This window comes from Tauraco erythrolophus, chromosome 25 (assembly GCF_009769465.1).
Source record: "Tauraco erythrolophus isolate bTauEry1 chromosome 25, bTauEry1.pri, whole genome shotgun sequence".
NCBI lineage: Eukaryota > Metazoa > Chordata > Aves > Musophagiformes > Musophagidae > Tauraco > Tauraco erythrolophus.
This window is the reverse complement of record NC_141489.1, coordinates 727,256-744,470: the sequence shown is the minus strand read 5'-3', so window position 1 is coordinate 744,470 and position 17,215 is coordinate 727,256. Positions and strand designations below refer to the sequence as shown.

Below are 17,215 nucleotides of genomic sequence, written 5' to 3'. Positions count from 1 at the left end.
TTTACCGTAGATGAGTAAATTGGGACTAAACTGTTGAGATTTTCAAGACAAGTTATTGACATCAAAAGTGGTGAGTGAACTGCAAAGTGGAGCATTCAGGGACGTACACATCAGAGAAACCTTTACACATAGTGTGGTTGAAAGACTTACCCAGCGTTTCAGATACGATCTAGGTTGCCTGCTGAATTGGAAAATGAGAAGTATCAGCTCAGAAAGCTAAACGATTAAAAAACAAAACAAAAAACCAAACTGTTTAGAAGATCTTTTGCAAAGAAGTTGCCCACATCAAAACCACCGGCAAGTCAATACGAGGCAAAGACAGTAAACAGATTCTCCAACAGTTTGTCTGCACAAATTCTGGAACACCCTGGTTACACCTCCCTTTCCCTCCCCTATGACCCCGAGCTAGGTTGCACCTGAAAACATTCAAATGAAGGGAAGGATGGGGAAGAAAAGGATGCAGGAAGGATGCACTGAATCCGCCAGTAACCTAAACCTTCCTGGAGCTCTTCTGACCAGGGAGAAGCAGAGTGTTTAGCAGGACAGTCAGCTGAGAGGCAGCGACACTCTGACGGAAATAATCCACGTTCGGTTCCTTGGGAAAATAGCAGTAAGCAAACCAGAGCCGACCAGGGCACCGATTTATGTAAAACCGCCTCAAAACACCAAAAGGTGGTTAAATCAGCCCAACTCTTACTGTTGCAGCAAGTGGGGAAATGAGAATATTCAAAGACTATGAAAAATCATCTGTCCCACTTCAAGACCACCACCACGGGCCCACGTGTTACGGAGCACCGCAGAACAGCTCCCGTGAATTTCCAGGGAAAGCACGCTGAAGGCAAAGGGCACTGATTGTCACGGACGGGCTGGAAACAGGCTCGTGGGGGTTCTTCTAATCACTTTTTCACTGGAATTAAAACACATGCAACATTTGAGAAAGGACCTACACGTGGCTCAGGCTTCCACCTGTTACTGCGAAATAATCCCATTCCTGCTAATCCACACCGACAGAAACAAACAGTCTGTGTTGGTGGGCGGCTCCGTTGCTGGTTTTTCACTCCTTTCATCAGGCTGATTGTTGACCCAAGTTTCTGATGACACTGTCAGAGACAAGCTCAAAGCATCTTCAGATATACCTGAAAAAGAATCTACTGCCTCAAGTTCTCCGTTTCAGCAGGCGTCTGTTGTTCTACCAGTCACCCATTTATAAACAAACTCTGCAGCCTTTCTAGGACATACAGATACAAAATATTTAATACACATAGAAACATCCTGAAGGAATTTCATGAAGACAGATTGTGCTTTTGTTTTCATATATAGTTGTAACTATCTCACTTGCCTCCAACTGGGGAAAGCTAAGTGCAGGACACCAAATGTACGTGAGGTTTAGTCACCGAGGAGGAGAGCATCAAAGGAATGTCAATACACGAGTGCAAATAAAACAGGTGCCTTCAAGCACACACAAATGTCACCACTGAATTATTAAGACAGAGATCTTTGATTTTCAGAACAGAACTGTTAGAGACTAACTCCACAGAAACCCTTGAAAACAAAGATCTGAAGAGAGAAGTAACAGACTTAATGTTCCCGGAGATATTCCACAGCCGCTACCGGCTGCAGTTTTTTCCTGGGGACCACTAAGTGACACTGGCAGAGTCACACAGTTTCTCAACTCCCACTCATCCTCAATTTCTGAGCTGCTTAATTTTCAATACGTAACAGATGCTGGTTTTACGCATCGAATCCAATCAACACCCTCGTGTCTTACAAAGATGTATCAAGCCCATCAAAATGGTTTAGCACAGTATTTCCTAGATTCAGTGGGAGGAGTGATATTCCAGAAACTAGCACTCAATCTGGGAGCGCGGCATTCTCCGTAAGCTCAGGGAGTGTCGGTGTATTTCCTGCATCTGCCTTTCCTGCATTTGCCTTATTCTATCTTTCTGCCACATCAAATTTTGTGGCATCGGGTACCTTTGTGTTCCCTGCAGGCACCTGAAGGGAATTCTCACGTGGCAGGCCGTGGCTCTGCAGCGAGGCTGAGGCATCGGAGGCAAAAGCATCCAGCGCTTTCTCTCAGCGCAGTACCGATAGGCCTCCTTCCTGTACTGCTTGTCGATGTCATCGCTGTTCTTCCACCCTCCGATGATGAAAACATCATCTTTGTAGTAACAAATGGCTGCTCCCTCAATGCTAAGAACCTCAGGGGGCAAGCTCTCGAGGATTTCATCCGAGGCCCTGCCAGAGATCTTTACCTTGGCTTCTTCGTTATCTATAGGGTAACTCTTGGGGCAGCACGATGCCGTATGGTAGAAGTTTGTGTTAGCAACAGACATCTGGAAAGAGCAGTAATTATCAACGAGCGGCAGAGACTCCACGTCCTGCCACTGCTTTGTTTCAGCATCGTACCTGACGATCACCGCCCTCAACCCATCCTCGCTATCGCTGTCAACTGGGGTACGGGCTGCAACGTAAATAAACCGGTCTTCTACGGAAACGGCTTTGACGTCACGCAGAATCTTTGGGGCTGACTCCAGGCTGAGCCATTTGTCTTGCTCGGGATTATAAACGGCCACGTCTTTAAAGCCGGGACTGAAATTGCCGTGTCCACCAATACTGTACAAGTTTCCCTTAACTTCAGTAAGGCCAAAAGAATGCTTTCTGGTTATCAGATTGGAGACCTGCTCCCAGATATTTCTGTTTGGATTGTACCTTTCTACAGTCTTGGCAAACCCTGGTTCCATGGAGCCAGCCACATAAACGTAAGATTCTGTCACAGCGACAGCGTGCCCATCGAGATGGTTGTGTATGTGTGGCAAGTTCACCCACCTATCTTCGTCGATGAAATACCCTACGCACTCACTCAAGTAATCTCCTCCCTCCGACACGCCACCAATCACCATAATGACATCCATGTTCTGTCCGAAACGCGGCAACAACGCGACGGGACACGCGGAATGTTGTAGATTACCGGACTGCAAGTTCTCAGCCCGCAAGGCATGACTCTCCATGGCTTCAGACACCAGCTTCACACAGGCTTCGTTGCTCGATACCAGCCTCTCGGACCTGACGTGGCGGGTGAGGTAAGTGGGCTTCATCTGAGACAACCTGAGCACTTTAAAGAGATCTTCAAAGTACCTCTCTCTTTCCTCAGGATTTTTCTGAACCCACTTCAACACGGTCTCAAAGAGGATTTCCTCAGAGCCCACCGTGATCTCCGAGTCTGAGAGCCAGTGTCTGACGAGGTGGAACGGCAAAGTGTAAAACTCCTCATCTTGGATAACCTTCTGGAAGTTCCTCCTGATCATATCCTGGGCTTTGAGCGCCAGCTGGTTCAGGGAATACATGTGGGCCAAGCTGTGAACCGCCACGCAGTTGGAGAGGTTGAGCTTCTTCTTCAGGAACTCCCCGCAGAATTCCTTCAGGCGGGTCAGCAGGAACCTGCGGGACAAACGGACACGGTGAGGCCGCCGCCGGCTCCCGCCGCCCCGCTCGCAGCCCGCCGCCCCGGGCGGGCCCCGCTCACCTGTCGGCCATCTCCAGCACCTCGTGCACGTTGCCGGGGCTGACGCGGATGGTGCCGGTGTACATGAAGCCGACCACGGCTTCCACCGTGTCGGGGTCGGGGCCGCCCTCCGAGCTCCACTTCTGCAGCTCCACGCGGCCCGAGCGCGACTCCATGAAGCCGCCCGACAGCAGCGGCGTGAAGTACTCGGTGGCGGCGGCCAGGACGGAGCGGTGCGCCCGGTACTCGCGGGCCGGCCCGGGCCGCCCGCCGCCGAACGCCAGCGTGATGTCGCAGTAGAGGCCGTGGCGGCGCTGCTCGTTCTGCCGCCACGCCAGGTCGGAGCAGTGCGCCGGGCACCCGAACTCCTCCGCCTCCGCCTCCCCGTCCGCCCCGCCGCCGCGCGGGCCGCCGCCCTCCGCCTCCGCCGCCGGCGGCCCCGGGCCCGGCTGGCGCTGCGGAGAGGCCGCGGCCGCCGCCATCTTGTCCGACATGGCGGGCTGCGGCCGGGGCGCCTGCGCGCGGGGCGCGTGACGGGCGGGGCCCCGCCCCCTGGCGGGGAGGGGGCGCCGCCCCCGCGGGGGAAATGGCGGCCGCGGCGCTGCGGGGGCGGGTGGCGCGAGCGGAGCTCCCGAGGCGCCCCGTCCGCTCGGCCCGGGCCGCCGCCGGCGGAGGGGAGCGGGGATGGGACTGAGGGGAGCGGGGATGAGACCGGGGGCGCGGGGATGGGGCCGGGGGCAGCGGCCCCTCGCTCCCGGTGAGCGGAGGGCGCGTCTGGGCCCGCCCGGTAGTGGCGCCGCCAGCGCCCTCCGCCCCCTCCCGCCTCGGGCGGGCCCCGCGGCCCGGGCTCTGCCTCCGGGCGGGCGCGGAGAACGGGCCCGGAGGGCGCTGCGGGCCCGTTGCGGTGTCCGGTGCGGCGGGCGGCCGCCGGGCCGGTCTGCGGGCGCGCTGCGCAGCACGGGCGCGGTTCTCCGAGCCCGAGCCGCCTTTGCGGTTGTTTTTTCTCTTGCACGTCGCTCCCGCCCCGCGGCGCTCCCGCCACCGAACGCGGTTTGTGGTTAATCAGCACGAACGAAGCGAGCTGGGGGCGATTCTTCCCCGTGCGCGGTGCTTGATACGAGCTCCTCAGCTTGCAGAACGCTCTGTCCGTTACAGATCATTTATTCCCTTCTCTTTCTTCTCTGCTTCACTAAATGTCACCTTACCGACCCCCTCTGGAACCTGGCTGGGCACTTCTCTCCCTGCTTCTTTAAAAATCAACCAAAACACCCCCCAGGGGAGGAGTTACTGCTCTGAGGTTTGGTATTTTGCTAAATGACTGGTCACAGGCTCTGTTAGATGCTGTTTAAGACCGACTTTTAGAAGTCAGAAGTGGAAAAAGAATAAATGAGTAGTGTATCATTTATTTGAGTTGGTTACAATACACAGACAGGTAGGATGCCAAAGTTATTACTGAGATTATTTTTGAATCCGCAGATAACATGAGTGACATTCCATATACCAGCAATCTAACAGGAAATGAGAAGTTGTTTGCATAAATACAGACACGGGAATAGATGTGGGTTCACAGTTTTAACAGCAGTATGATACAGCTTTACACTTTAAATTACTACACCAGAGTTTGAGTAACATTGGTTATAGATCAGCAGTGGTCCCACTATCCAGGATACAGTCAGATTGAAGATAAGACAGTAAACAAATTGAAAAACAACAAACAAACAAAAAAATCCCAAATCATGGCTTACAGGGGAAGGACAGGCACTTTCCCCCTCTATCAGGAAAAGTTAGAGCTTGTTACCAGACTACCAGATCTTCTGCAAGTTCAGCCAGACTGTGCCCATGAGCAAAACTCCCCTCTGAGCCCTTAAAATCTTTTCTGGAAACAAAATTATACAGGAGTAGAAAAAATAAAAGGGTGAGAGACAGTATTAAGTACAGCAGGTAACATATGGAATATCACAAGTTTTGGTTTTTATTAGAGTAAGTTTCTATTCTTAAGAATAGTTGCTTCGCACAGTTTGACCAGGCAGCTCCGTGACTATGTACCAATGGCCTTTGTACATCAAAAGTCCCACTCGCGGCTGTCCTCAGTGCAGGCTTCTGTCTTCTTGACATGGCATTCGGAGGCAATGCTACTGGTTCTCACATAGTCATGTGCTCTGGTAAAACGTAGGATATGTCATCCCACGGGTGACGGTACAGACCTTGCTTCAGTCTCTTCTGATCCAGGTAGTGTCCTAAAAGGAAAGTGGATTATGGTAAAAAGTTTCTGTTCCTCCTTCTAGTCTTACTTTGCCTTGGAACAACTGAGTTCTCAAAACCAGCAGTTTAGGCTGAGTCCCCAGAGCTTCACAGTGGGCTCATGTTCGTGGTGGCCGGGCAGCCCCCAGTAAGGTGGAAGGGGCAGAAACATGGGAACTTACCAATGAATCCCATGCTCCTGCCTAGTACAAATATGCCATTAAGAGCTCCTATCTCAATATATTCATCTGCTTCTTCCCTGCAAAAGAAATGAAATGGTGATAGGATCAACCTTAGAAAGGCTGAGAATCAGCTCTGGTCCCAGTAGCAACACTGAATTTGTGAAAGCTTCCTTTCCCTCCACAAACCCAGGCTCCATTTCCTTCACAATGTCCGTTGGAAATCCTGGCCCCACAGGAGCTGGCAGTACGGCTCCCATCATTTGTACAGGACCACGATCAAGGAGAAACAGCCCACTAGGCACTCACCGTGTGAAAGAGCCACAGTTCCTGAGTACGTCGACAAAGGCAGCTCCGATAAAGCCATCTACATTCAGGATAAGGTTCGGTTTCTGCAGGAAATGAAAACACACCCCAATGAAGATGTTAACAGTGGCAAATAACGTTCACCTGGCAACTTCATTCCTCAAGGATAATTCCAAGGTTGCCCATAACTGTGGCACACAAGCCCAGTGATCGAGGAGGCTGTTCAGCAGCTTGAGCAAGAGCCACACTTCATGTGAACGATGGAAAACCATCCTCAAACAGCCTGCACTTGGTTCAAACCACAGAGATTATCTGCCTCAGCCCATCACATGTTGTCCTAGCCTCAGATTTAAATACAGCAGTTTCAGTGTGGACAGTGGACAACACAGATAATGAGTTTTGGTTTCTTTGGCATTTTCCCTGGTGTCCAACAGACATCTTCAATCTTACAAAACTGTAGTTGTACTTGGCCCAAAGTCTACCATAGAAAAACAACCCCCTAGCAACAGTTTGTGAAGCACTGCATTTAAAATGCAGTATTAACCCTGTGTCACTTTTCCCTCATTAAGAAAGAGTGCTCAAGAAAAGACAAATACTAGCACATTTCACCTTGGAAGTTGTAATTTTTTCTACTTCAAGTGCATAGTCCAACAGTGGGGTGGCAGGGAAATGCTGCTTCACATAGCCTTTGAGAATCTGAACTCTCATGTCTGGGTTATTTATCTGCAAGGTAAGAACACATTATGGTCACTGATGTTGCCTCTTACACAGGTACTTGCCGTAAGCTTTACTGGTTTTAGGTCTAGGATTTAAATCTTGAGAATTAAGTCGATAGCTGCTTCTGAAATTTGCTCATTTTCTTTCCTTTGTTTTTTTCTCTCCCCTACACCACTGTTAAAAAAACCCCACAAACACAAACAAAACACCTCCAATTTGTACTAAAGCAGTTTTCTTACTGATTTGACTCTGTGTCCAATGCCCATGATCAGTTTCCCTTCTTTCTTCATCTTATTCACAAACTCCATAGGGATAATCCCACTGTCGAAGGCTTTGCTGAACACTTTAGCTGCAGCATCCAGTGCTCCACCAAACCGGTCTCCCTGGGTGCAACACACAAAGGGAATTACAGCAAAGGACTCCACAGTTAAGGTACAAAAGCACAAGAGTATCTTCCCCGTCCACCCTGCCTGTTAATGTGGCATTCATGGAATTAAAGTCAAGCAGGCACCTGGGATAAAGCATCTGTTTATAACTCAGCACAGGTGTCAATATGCAGCCAGTGCATCTCCAGTAGAGACAGAGTGTGGGGGGAAATGCACTCTAAAATCCATTTTATTCATATTTTTACTTGTCAGTGTTGGAGGAGACTAGGCAACTAGACTAGAGCATTGGAAGGACAATGCTGACAGCAGTTTGGCCTCTACAGAGTATTTCAGTGTATATGTGTGTGTATATATATATAAAAATTCCAGTATTTCAGCTGGTTCAATCACTCAAACAAGACACATCAAAATAGCCCTGCTTCCTAGGAAAACAGACTAGGTTTTAAACCTAGAGCATCACACTATGAGAGTTGAACTCAGAAATTCAAAGTGTGAGTGAACAGACAAGCTGTCCATGGCTCTGCAGCCATTCTGAGTCTTAACTTGACAGTAATAAAACCTGGACAGAGTAACGAGTAGCAAAGCTCAATCTTGTGGGTATTAAGTACTTACAATCGTAAGAAGGCCTGAAGTGAGACACGAGACAAGATCTTTTCCGGCTCTCGCACAGACAATGGTGTTGTGGGCTCCAGATACAGCAGGCCCATGATCTGCTGTCACCATCAAACACATCTCGATGAACTGGCAGGCATACTTTGGTAACCTGGGCAAGGAAGAGGCTGAAGTCACCCATTGCAAAGACAACAGACCACCACCACACTTGGTGTTATACTGGACAGTGACTTGTTTTAGGTGTATGTGTGAAAGCAGCAGGACAGAGACAGGGAGCTGCCGGGTCAGTGCCCCTCAGTGCATCCTGATATCTTTTCTCCACGAGACCAGAGTTTCATTCTGTTTCCACTTGGCTTCCACAGCAGCTCTGAGCTACTTTTGTGCGCCGAGTTCACACACACTCAGCTGAGTGATCAGTAAAGCTCTGCGAGTGCCCTTGAGGGGAGCCACGAGGCTGTGCTACAGTCCTGTTCATCCTGTCCTGCTGCGCCAGGGAGTCCAGCTAGTGCCAAGGGAGCCTCTGCTGAAAGCACGATCAGACGAAGGCAGCCAGAACTTCTGCCATTTGAAAGGTTCCCTGCAGGCTGGTGAGGAAATGTTTGTCAACACCTCAATTTCCCCAGGGTCAAGGTGACAATTATAAGCAGCAAGTAGTCAAGGGAGTGTGAAACAGGCCTGGAATGGAGAAGTTTCCTCAATGCACCACAAAACTTGTGGAAAACGTCATCCCAAGACTAAAACATGCTGTACGAAGCCCTGAAATGCTGATGTGGTCTCAAAAGAGGGAATATACAGATGGCATTTCCAGTGAATCTATGTTCACAAAGGAATCCTGGAGTTATTTTTGCTTAGAAGTCTATCGATAAACACAAAAAACTTCAAGCCAAAGAATCTGTGAGCTTTCAGAAAAGCTCTCTCACCTCTTTTGAAACCAGAGCAGGCCCAGAACCCCTCCAATGCCCATCTCCTCCTTGAAGACCTCAGTGATCGGCATCCCAGCGTAAATCAGCTCCTGACCTCTCTCATCACAGATGCTCGTCATAAAGGAAGCTGGTTTGCGAATCAGACCCAGCTCCTGAAATTGCAGCATAAAATGGGATTTCAAACAATCCTCATTAGAAGCAAGAGGCATTAGGAGGCAGAGTGGTCAAACAATGCCATGAGCTCGCCCTCAGAGTGGCTTCCACAGCCTAGAACCAGCACAGCCAGAGAGCTCACAAACACTAAGCACAGGATATAACCCCAAGGCCACGCCACTGTCACCATAAGCATCCAGAACAGCAAACATCCAGTCTGGTTTCTAAGGAGCCAAAAACCAGGTAAAATGGCACAGCTCACCCTTGCCCAGGAGTAATCCATTGGCACAGTTGGAGGAGGCACTTCCTCAGCTGGTTCAATCACTCTTTTGGCCACAAGATCCTGGTACACAGACCTAGGGAGAGAATCCATTTGTTAACTTAAGTCCTTTTAAGAGTTACAAGTGAGGTGGTCTTAATCTAGACCTTAAAACCCCAGAAGGAATAGAATTGGCTTTTCTTATGCAGGAATATATTCCCTTACCAGGCTAGAATCAGTGCCCTAACAGTCTTTTTCCCTGCTGGAGATGCCCTGTTAGTGTGACTTACTGGATGATCTCTCCCAGCTCATCAAAACTCCGGGGAACAAACGCTCCAGCTTCTTTCAAGGCCTGATTCTTTGCAACAGCAGTTTCAGAAGCCTGGTTGGCACAAGCTCCTGCATGGCCAAACTGCACCTACAAACAAGAGAAGAGACAGCAGTTAGGAATACCTGTCGCTTACCTGCAGAGAGTAAAACAGAATAAAGAACTGACTAGGAAACTGGTGACACAGCACTACCAGTGGCTGCAAGTCTGCCTTCTGATTTGGGCTACCAGAACTCCAGGATGCAGCTGTGATCAGTACTGCAACATGCAGGAGATTTGCTGATCTGGAATCACTCTAGGTTCCTCCATCGACGTTCTGCCTCCCTACATTCCTCCCCCCTCCAGAGCTGCTCAACACACATCTTCCCCGTTCCCACTCCAGAAGCAGGTGGCTATTAGAATCTGTTGCCTTCCCTGGGATCTTTGGGCTCCCTTTACAAGTATGCAGAACCCCTTGGAAATCTCCAGTGACAACCTACAGAAGCACAAAAGGCTTTTGTCATTTATATTCATTAACTTCCACATGTTAAGTTGCTACTCGCAATTCTGGAAGGTTTAGGCACAGTAGGAGAAGTTGGATTTTGCTTTTTTCTTCTTTCCTATATTTATTTTATGCATTTTCCCCCCATTTTTGCACATACCTCTGAAGAGAACATGGTGGCACAAGTGCCAATACACCAGCACACCACTGGCTTGGTGATACGACCTTCTTTAATACCCCTGCAGATCTTGTACTCTTCCGTGCCTCCAATCTGCAGAAAGAGAGTTCAGCTGGTTCAAAATTTTGCTCTTTTGTAGAAGCCATCTCTGAGATGCACATGGAAGCATTACTTGGATTTTTTTTTTTTTCTCCTTTTTCATTGAGTAACAGCTGAAGTCTCAGAACAAAGCCTAATTTTTTTTTTTTAGAGTACACTTGTATGCTCAATTTCTTTTAATTAAAGAAGCAGGAAATAAAAATTGAGACATTCAAGAACAGTACGAATTGTTGCCCCTTATCTGTAGCTGTTATTTGGAATCCCTGGAGCCAGGTCAGATGCTCCCAGAACAAAACACATGGATATTTCTCAGAAAGGAGAGAACTGGTCTCACTCACCTCTCCAAGTACTACAATCATTTTCACTCCTGGAGTATCCTCATAACGCAAGACGTGATCCATAAAAGTTGAACCAGGATATCTGGATAGAATACAGGGAAAACGGTAGAAGTTGAATTTGTTTCATAAGCTTTTCTGAAAGAAGAAAAGTTAACAGCCAACCTGTCCTTCTCCAAGATTACTAACAACTCTTCTGTTGACTGACTTAAATGGTGTCTTTGTTGAAGCAGCAGACTCCTACCTGTCTCCTCCGATGGCCACCCCTTCATAGACCCCATCAGTGGTTCTGGAAATTATGTTGTTGAGCTCATTGGACATTCCCCCGGACCGTGAAACATAAGCCACACTGCCAGGACGGTACAGCTTGGATGCCAAGATGTTATCCAGCATGCCTCCTGTGTTGCCTATTTTAAAGCAACCTGGTTTGATCCCACCAACCTACGAGAAAATTACAGAAAGATGTAAAGCCCTTTACAATATACGTGAAACTTAGGAACATCAGACAGTGATGTGACCTTAAAATGAGAAACTCATGTGCACTTTATATGACGACAGACAAAACGGATTGTAGGATATGCTGTATCTTCCAGAGAAAGCTGATCTGAAGATTAAGACAGATGGACGAGAGGAGAAAAAAAGGTCATTGGTACTTACAGTTGCAGGCCCAATGATAGTGACTCCTTTTTTATCAGCTGTTTTGATCAGTTTGCGTGTCAGGGCCTCTGGAATGCCCTCAGCAATAATGGCAATGGTGCGGATCTGCACGGAGATAAAGCAAACTGTGAGCACCCACAGCGTCGCAGGACAGAGAAGGCAAACGGCTGCTCATGGGGCACCATCAGCTCCTGCCTCTGGCAGGTCACGCTGTGCACTTTCATACAGGCAGGCCCAGTGCACGGACCCACCAGTGCACTATTTAGAGAATTTTTTAGAGAATTTTTTCCTCCCCTTGCACATTAGAGCAGCACTGTATTTCAACCAACCCAAAGCAATCACTCCTAACCAAGAGGTGCCAAGTTTCTCTTGCACAAATTGCAAGTCTGGCATTAGAATTTGCTACACAACTCCTGTATCCTCCTCAGAGTCTCCAAGGAGTTAGAATTGACGTCTTTATCTGCCAAGCTGGAAGACCAAGCTAATTTGCTAATGCCATCATAGTCTGAGAAACACTGGTATCCTGCTGACAGGATCTTCCTTTTTGTCTTGGGCTTCTTCTAGATCCTTCACTCACCTGTGGATAATTCATGGTTTCAACAGTGCTGTCATAAGCAGAGCGCAGAGATGCGAAGCTGATGAGAACATCCACTTCTGGGTGCTTCCTCATGGCATCTGACATGTTCTTGTAGACTGGGATCAGGATTTCTTTGTGGCCCCAATAGAACTTCTGCCTGTGGTCACCACTATGGAGGAGAAGATGAAAAAGCCCTGACCCTTAAGGCTACTAGAAAGACAAAGGGATAGAGTGCATGCAGAGAGAGGAGTTTGCAAACCCCAGTTCTCAGACACCAAGACTGACTGTGAGACACTCACTAGCAAGTGAGTGTACACGGGGAGGGACCATACTAACAGCAGATGGTTCTTCAGAGTATAGAACAGAGCAGCATATGGAAGGAGACGGGCTAATGGGGACAGAGGCATCCAGCAAGATGAATAAGCTCTCCCACAGTGAAGTTACCAGAGCCTTAATTCTACTCCAAGCTGGAAGACAGAATGAGGCACAGAAAGAGTAATGAATGAGATGCATGCAAAGCTGCATTACGGGGCTGGAACAAATACTGGACAGGGGGAACAGGAAACCAGTATCCGTGGTGAACAGCCAGGACAGCAATGTGAGGGCCAGTCAGCTTCCCAGTTCTGCTACAGCGAGACTCTACTCACTCTGCCCCACACACGCTGACGGGGACGTATGTAGGAAAGTTGTCTTTTATATGTGTTCCCACACTGGTACATTTGTGACAGAACATTCCAGGTCCTGCCAGCCTGGCTTCCTCCAAAAGGTCAAGCAGAATCAGATAATTTTAGGTGGCCTTAAACTTTTAATCTCTATTGCTTCTTCTTCATTAAACAACCGTGCCACTGCAAGGGGTTGCCGCTCATTAACAGATGTGGCTCTGTCTGCACTCGGGGTAGTGCCCTCAGGTTGGCACTTGCTGAGAAGGTATCACAGAGCTGAAATTATTGTCAGGCTGCAGACTGACAGCACAAGGTACTTAACTGTCAAGAGGCAAAATTCTCTGCAGGACAGAGGTTGATTAGACATCAGCTACCCTGGATGTCTGTAAATGCCACAGAAATGAAACAAGCCTCCTACCTCTGTACGGGCTCCCGTCTCACTGTCTCAGCAGCAGGTCAGCCAGCCGCTCCTTCCCTTCCTGCTACTTGCACTATTTAACAGGGAGATTCCCCCCCCGCTCATAAGGTACAATAACAAAACAGCTTATGCACAGCTGTGATGTGGAGGGTCCTCCTGAGGGCAACCTGAAATCCCCTAATCTCATCCCCATTAGCTGCAGGGATGGGGCCAATACCACAGGAGAACTGCCCCACTGAAGGATCTGCACACTTCCTGCCTGATAAAGAGCTCCTACCACTATAGGAAAGACTATGAACAAGAAGAACAGCATTTTTTTTTTTTTTTAAACTTTGCTGGGCTACATGACAGACAGACTGCTTTAGTCTGTTTGCAGAGCTGCTCCAGTTCCAGCTAAGGTCTGGAGGGGGAAATTCCAGCTGCTGCAGGCACAAATCAAGACGTCTCAGACAAGCATGCAGCAAACTGCAGATGAGTGGAGTAAACCTTACGCAGCCTCGCTCAGCCAGCGGGCCGTTCGAGAAAACCCAACTAGCCGTGCCTTCCTCCCTTGCTGAGCGGAGGAACGGAATTTGGACACCCTTTGAAAGACCATGAAGTGAGACTCCAACGATGTGGCTAACGTTGAGCTGTTTCAACAGAGCAGCCCGAAATCAGTGCTTGAAGGGAAACAGGAGCAGTCAGCAAAGCCAACCTGATGGTGGAAGGGAGCGTAGGAGAAAGTGTTAAAGCAGAGATGTAGACTAGGGCAGAGACTGGAAGGGAGGAAGCTAATGGAAGAACTCGAGGGAAGCAGTCAGAAAAAAAATGCTGTCAACACAGGCTACTTACGTGAATGGATAAACCATGGCAGCTACTGAGGGCTCGTCCCGGGAGCAAGTGTAGTCGAAGTCCAGCATTCCTTGCACTGCCCGTGTCTGCATCCCCCAGATGATGGCTTTGGTGTGACGGCTGAACAGGGTTGTAGCTTTACCTGTTCAGAGAGAGAGGGGAAAAAACACAACAAACAAAAACACACTCAAAATGTACACCTGTGCAAGACAAAAACTGCAGCTTTGCCAAACGTCTGCTCAAAGTCTCCCAGACAGGCATGTTGCCCTCCCTCCAAACTGCACCCAACAGGTGAGCTGCAGGCTGTGGTAGCCACACTGCCCAAACTAAGGAGAAACTGCAGATGAAGCAGCATCCCCCTTCCCAGGGTTCTGAACACAACAGCCAGGTTTCAGGTTTCACAAAACGGGCAAGAGCTTAATCACAGGGGGGAGGTGGTGTAGGAGAGGAGAGAAGTAGTGAAAACTGCCTTTTCCTCTTCTCCCGTGGGCCATTCGTGTTCCTCCCAGACAGTGTTACTCTGCAAAGCCGAAGAGGAAGGGAACTTTGAATCTTATTTATTTATTTGCACATGGCCTACAGTCTGGGAGAACACAGCAGATTTGCCTCCTGTGTTTGTCAGGGCACCACAGTAGGGTGATAGGAAATGAAAAGAAAAGCAAGAAACGGAGGGGAAAAAGAAAGCAAAGGAGCTCTACATACTCAGCTTTTGTTTTCAGGGTTTTTTTGATGATCAGAATCCAACACCTGATGGTGCCAAGAATTTATACATGGCCCAAAACTTGGCTTTGGGGGACAGAGTCACAGGAAAGGCAACAGTTCAGCTAGTGAGGATGGACTGGGTGCTTGAAGTGCATTTACACCACTTGTCACAGCAAAACGTTGAGCTCCTCCCCTTGACTCCAGGCAGAGCCCACTTTAAAACCCTTAAGAGCTCAGAGCTGATCCCAACTCAGTCTACAGCCAATTTCTTTTTGGCTTTGAATCAAAGGCAAACAGCATTAGGGATCAGACAGGATACTATTCTTCTGGCTTGAACAAGGAACCAGTCACTGTTCTCCAGCCCTACACGGTCACAGTTCAGATGTGCTGCCACGTGACATGTTATTAGGAAACTGCCTACCCTGAAAAATTCCATTTATTTTGCAGGTGCCTGCAAGGAGGTAATATTAATATTCACAGAAAGAGGAAAACGCAGGCCCAGAAAGGGGAGGCTACTTGTCTGAGAGCACCCAACGAGAATCAGAGCCCCCTTCTAGCATCCCATGGCTCAAAACTCTCTGACCTCGATTCAGCAGTTTATTCTCATCCAGCACAGAGCTCGAGGGCTTCAAGTCCCCACAACTTCACCGAGCACAACTTTTAATGGTTTGCTGAGCTGATTAAGGCAACATCCAGTTCACTCAGAGACTTTTCTGTGCCCTTCAAGGCTCATAAACACAGCACCTGTTTCCCTTTGAGACAAAATGCCAGTTATTAGGCATGGTTGGTGATTCCTTCGGAGCTTTTCACAGTATGCCCAGGTCTGGTTTTCTCCCTAATGACTGCAGCGGGGGAGGGAAGAAAAAGTAAAGTTTCTTTGAGACCTGTCCCTCTCTCCCTGAGAAATAGTTTAAGTTTCTGTGCAAAGGAGTATGTGATCTGCACTTGAGTGAACAGATGAGGAGTTCATGTGGTGATAGCTAAATATGCTGGGCAGGAGGGAAGGGAAGGACCAGACAACACTGCGAACTTCTGGAGAGAAAAAACAGCAACAAAACCAAGAACTAAAAAAAGTCAGCTGCCAGCAAGGCCAGACACACTCAGCTAGTCACACATGTCCTACCTGAACCCGGTCTTGAAGCTGGAATTGAATCTGTTAAAGAGAGAATCACTCATGCAACAATATGACAGAGCTGGCTGCTGCCACCCCAACAGCAGGGCACCTGCGGTGGGGTGCTGCAGCTTCCCTCCTCCCCACAGCACTCAGGCCTTCTGGGTTCTGCTTTTGTTCAAAAGTGGACTGGAGCACTCTGCACTGTACTTCCTCTCCAAACATGGGACATCAAGTTTCACACTTTGCCATCTAGAAAAGCTTTTTGCTTATCCCAGCACAAACACATTTCAGGTTCAGGTGGCAGTTACTGGTGCTGCAAGTTGCGTGGCTCATTTCCCATGTGTTTTTGAAGCACTGCTCATGCGAGATTCTGCACACAATGATTAAGAGAGTAGTAGTGGGGTTTGTGATGCGCTTCACCAGAATCAGATCTGAATCTTGCCATCATCAACTTTGCTGTTGTAACCAAGGCCAGCATCTCCCCACATTCAAGGGAGGAGGACCAGGACGTTACCGCATTCTGTACCTGCCCGATTCTGCTGGTTTATCCCCATACTACATGCTCTTACCCAATAAGCTTCCAACAAATACAACCAAAAAGCTACTAAAGCTCTTGCATATTACAATGCTAAAGAAGCTTCCTACAAACTTCAGTAAAAAAAACAAACTGAAAAACAAACTGACAAGAAACACATGCCACAGTAACCTCCAACCCTAAACGTGCGAGGAGTGTGTCAGCTCCTACTGAACTGACTGCAGTGTTCATCCAGGAAGCTGCAGCATATACCAAGGACTTTCTCAACACCTCCACTGTTCCAGCAGCATCCCATGGGAACACCCCCCAGATATTTAACTGGAGAGCCTCAGTTCAGCAACCACAGCAGAGACTCTAACCTGTTGTCTGCCGGCCTCACATGAGGGGACATGGGAAAGCTGGAGTTCTCAAACCCTTTTTGAGGACTTCAGAGCAACGTCCCAGATCAAGGCAACTCTGACTCACCTTGTGTATGAGCTAATAGCACAGCAAGTGACAACATTCTAAAAGCACTTAATTAAATTCAAAATAAAGATAAACAGGTACCACAAAGTTACTTCCCTTTATGTCGAGAAAAAGCATTAGTCTAGTCCACGTTCTGTTTTTTTTTGGAGCAGAAGATAACTCCTAGCAATCATTTCCAATGCTGGACTCACCAAGAGGTGCTGTTGGTTTTGCCTTCTTGGCTGGAGCAATATCATCTGGTTTGGACTCTGAGAAGGAAGCCGTTCTGCTCGGTGCTGGAGTCTGAAAGATTCAGAAGCCAAGTCAGTAAGGGACAGTGTGCCAGAAAAGGCCTGGAGCACGTGGGGGGCGATGGCCACTTTGGCTACAAAGAAAACCAAAGAAAGTTAATTCTGAGATAGGATCATTTCAGTCCAGTGGGGGAAGACTCCTGCATGACAAAGCTCCCAGTAGATGCGAGAGTCACATTGTTGGTTTTGAGGAGTCACGTTTTGTGCACGAGCGAGGCGGACGCTGGGAGGGCCCCTCCTGCTGAACCCCGCGGGAACAGCC

At 48.6% G+C, this 17,215-nt stretch overlaps 2 protein-coding genes across 5 annotated transcripts in view; both read right to left on the bottom strand.

The window, feature by feature from the left end:
• Nucleotides 1-7: 7 nt before the first annotated feature.
• KLHL11 (kelch like family member 11) lies at nucleotides 8-3,999 on the bottom strand. Its single transcript, XM_086626423.1, has 2 exons — nucleotides 3,527-3,999; nucleotides 8-3,441 (listed from the first exon to the last, which is right to left on the bottom strand). Exons 1-2 carry the CDS (start codon nucleotides 3,997-3,999, stop codon nucleotides 1,845-1,847), a joined length of 2,070 nt encoding a protein of 689 aa, XP_086482549.1. The 3' UTR covers nucleotides 8-1,844.
• An 889-nt stretch (nucleotides 4,000-4,888) lies between these two features.
• Nucleotides 4,889-17,215, bottom strand: part of ACLY (ATP citrate lyase) — a 28,499-nt gene continuing 16,172 nt past the window's right edge. For all 4 annotated transcript variants that reach the window (XM_086626376.1, XM_086626380.1, XM_086626379.1 and 1 more), the window contains exons 13-29: nucleotides 16,855-16,945; nucleotides 15,673-15,702; nucleotides 13,848-13,989; nucleotides 11,937-12,105; nucleotides 11,360-11,464; nucleotides 10,947-11,143; nucleotides 10,706-10,787; nucleotides 10,251-10,361; nucleotides 9,572-9,699; nucleotides 9,285-9,378; nucleotides 8,867-9,021; nucleotides 7,947-8,097; nucleotides 7,188-7,331; nucleotides 6,841-6,954; nucleotides 6,235-6,317; nucleotides 5,929-6,005; nucleotides 4,889-5,742 (exon numbers count right to left, since the gene is read on the bottom strand). In XM_086626376.1, coding sequence (XP_086482502.1) covers nucleotides 5,648-5,742; nucleotides 5,929-6,005; nucleotides 6,235-6,317; nucleotides 6,841-6,954; nucleotides 7,188-7,331; nucleotides 7,947-8,097; nucleotides 8,867-9,021; nucleotides 9,285-9,378; nucleotides 9,572-9,699; nucleotides 10,251-10,361; nucleotides 10,706-10,787; nucleotides 10,947-11,143; nucleotides 11,360-11,464; nucleotides 11,937-12,105; nucleotides 13,848-13,989; nucleotides 15,673-15,702; nucleotides 16,855-16,945 — 1,968 coding nt within the window. In that variant the 3' untranslated portion in view covers nucleotides 4,889-5,647. The remainder of the gene's footprint in view (nucleotides 5,743-5,928; nucleotides 6,006-6,234; nucleotides 6,318-6,840; nucleotides 6,955-7,187; nucleotides 7,332-7,946; nucleotides 8,098-8,866; nucleotides 9,022-9,284; nucleotides 9,379-9,571; nucleotides 9,700-10,250; nucleotides 10,362-10,705; nucleotides 10,788-10,946; nucleotides 11,144-11,359; nucleotides 11,465-11,936; nucleotides 12,106-13,847; nucleotides 13,990-15,672; nucleotides 15,703-16,854; nucleotides 16,946-17,215) is intronic.

What these genes read in the sequence shown, in the direction of transcription:
- KLHL11 (XM_086626423.1), bottom strand. Translation starts at nt 3,999, where the DNA reads ATGTCGGACAAGATGGCGGCGGCCGCGGCCTCTCCGCAGCGCCAGCCG. An exon ending in GTGCTGGAGATGGCCGACAG is followed by an intron (nt 3,442 to 3,526) that starts GTGAGCGGGGCC and finishes TTTGTCCCGCAG; the next exon opens with GTTCCTGCTGACCCGCCTGA.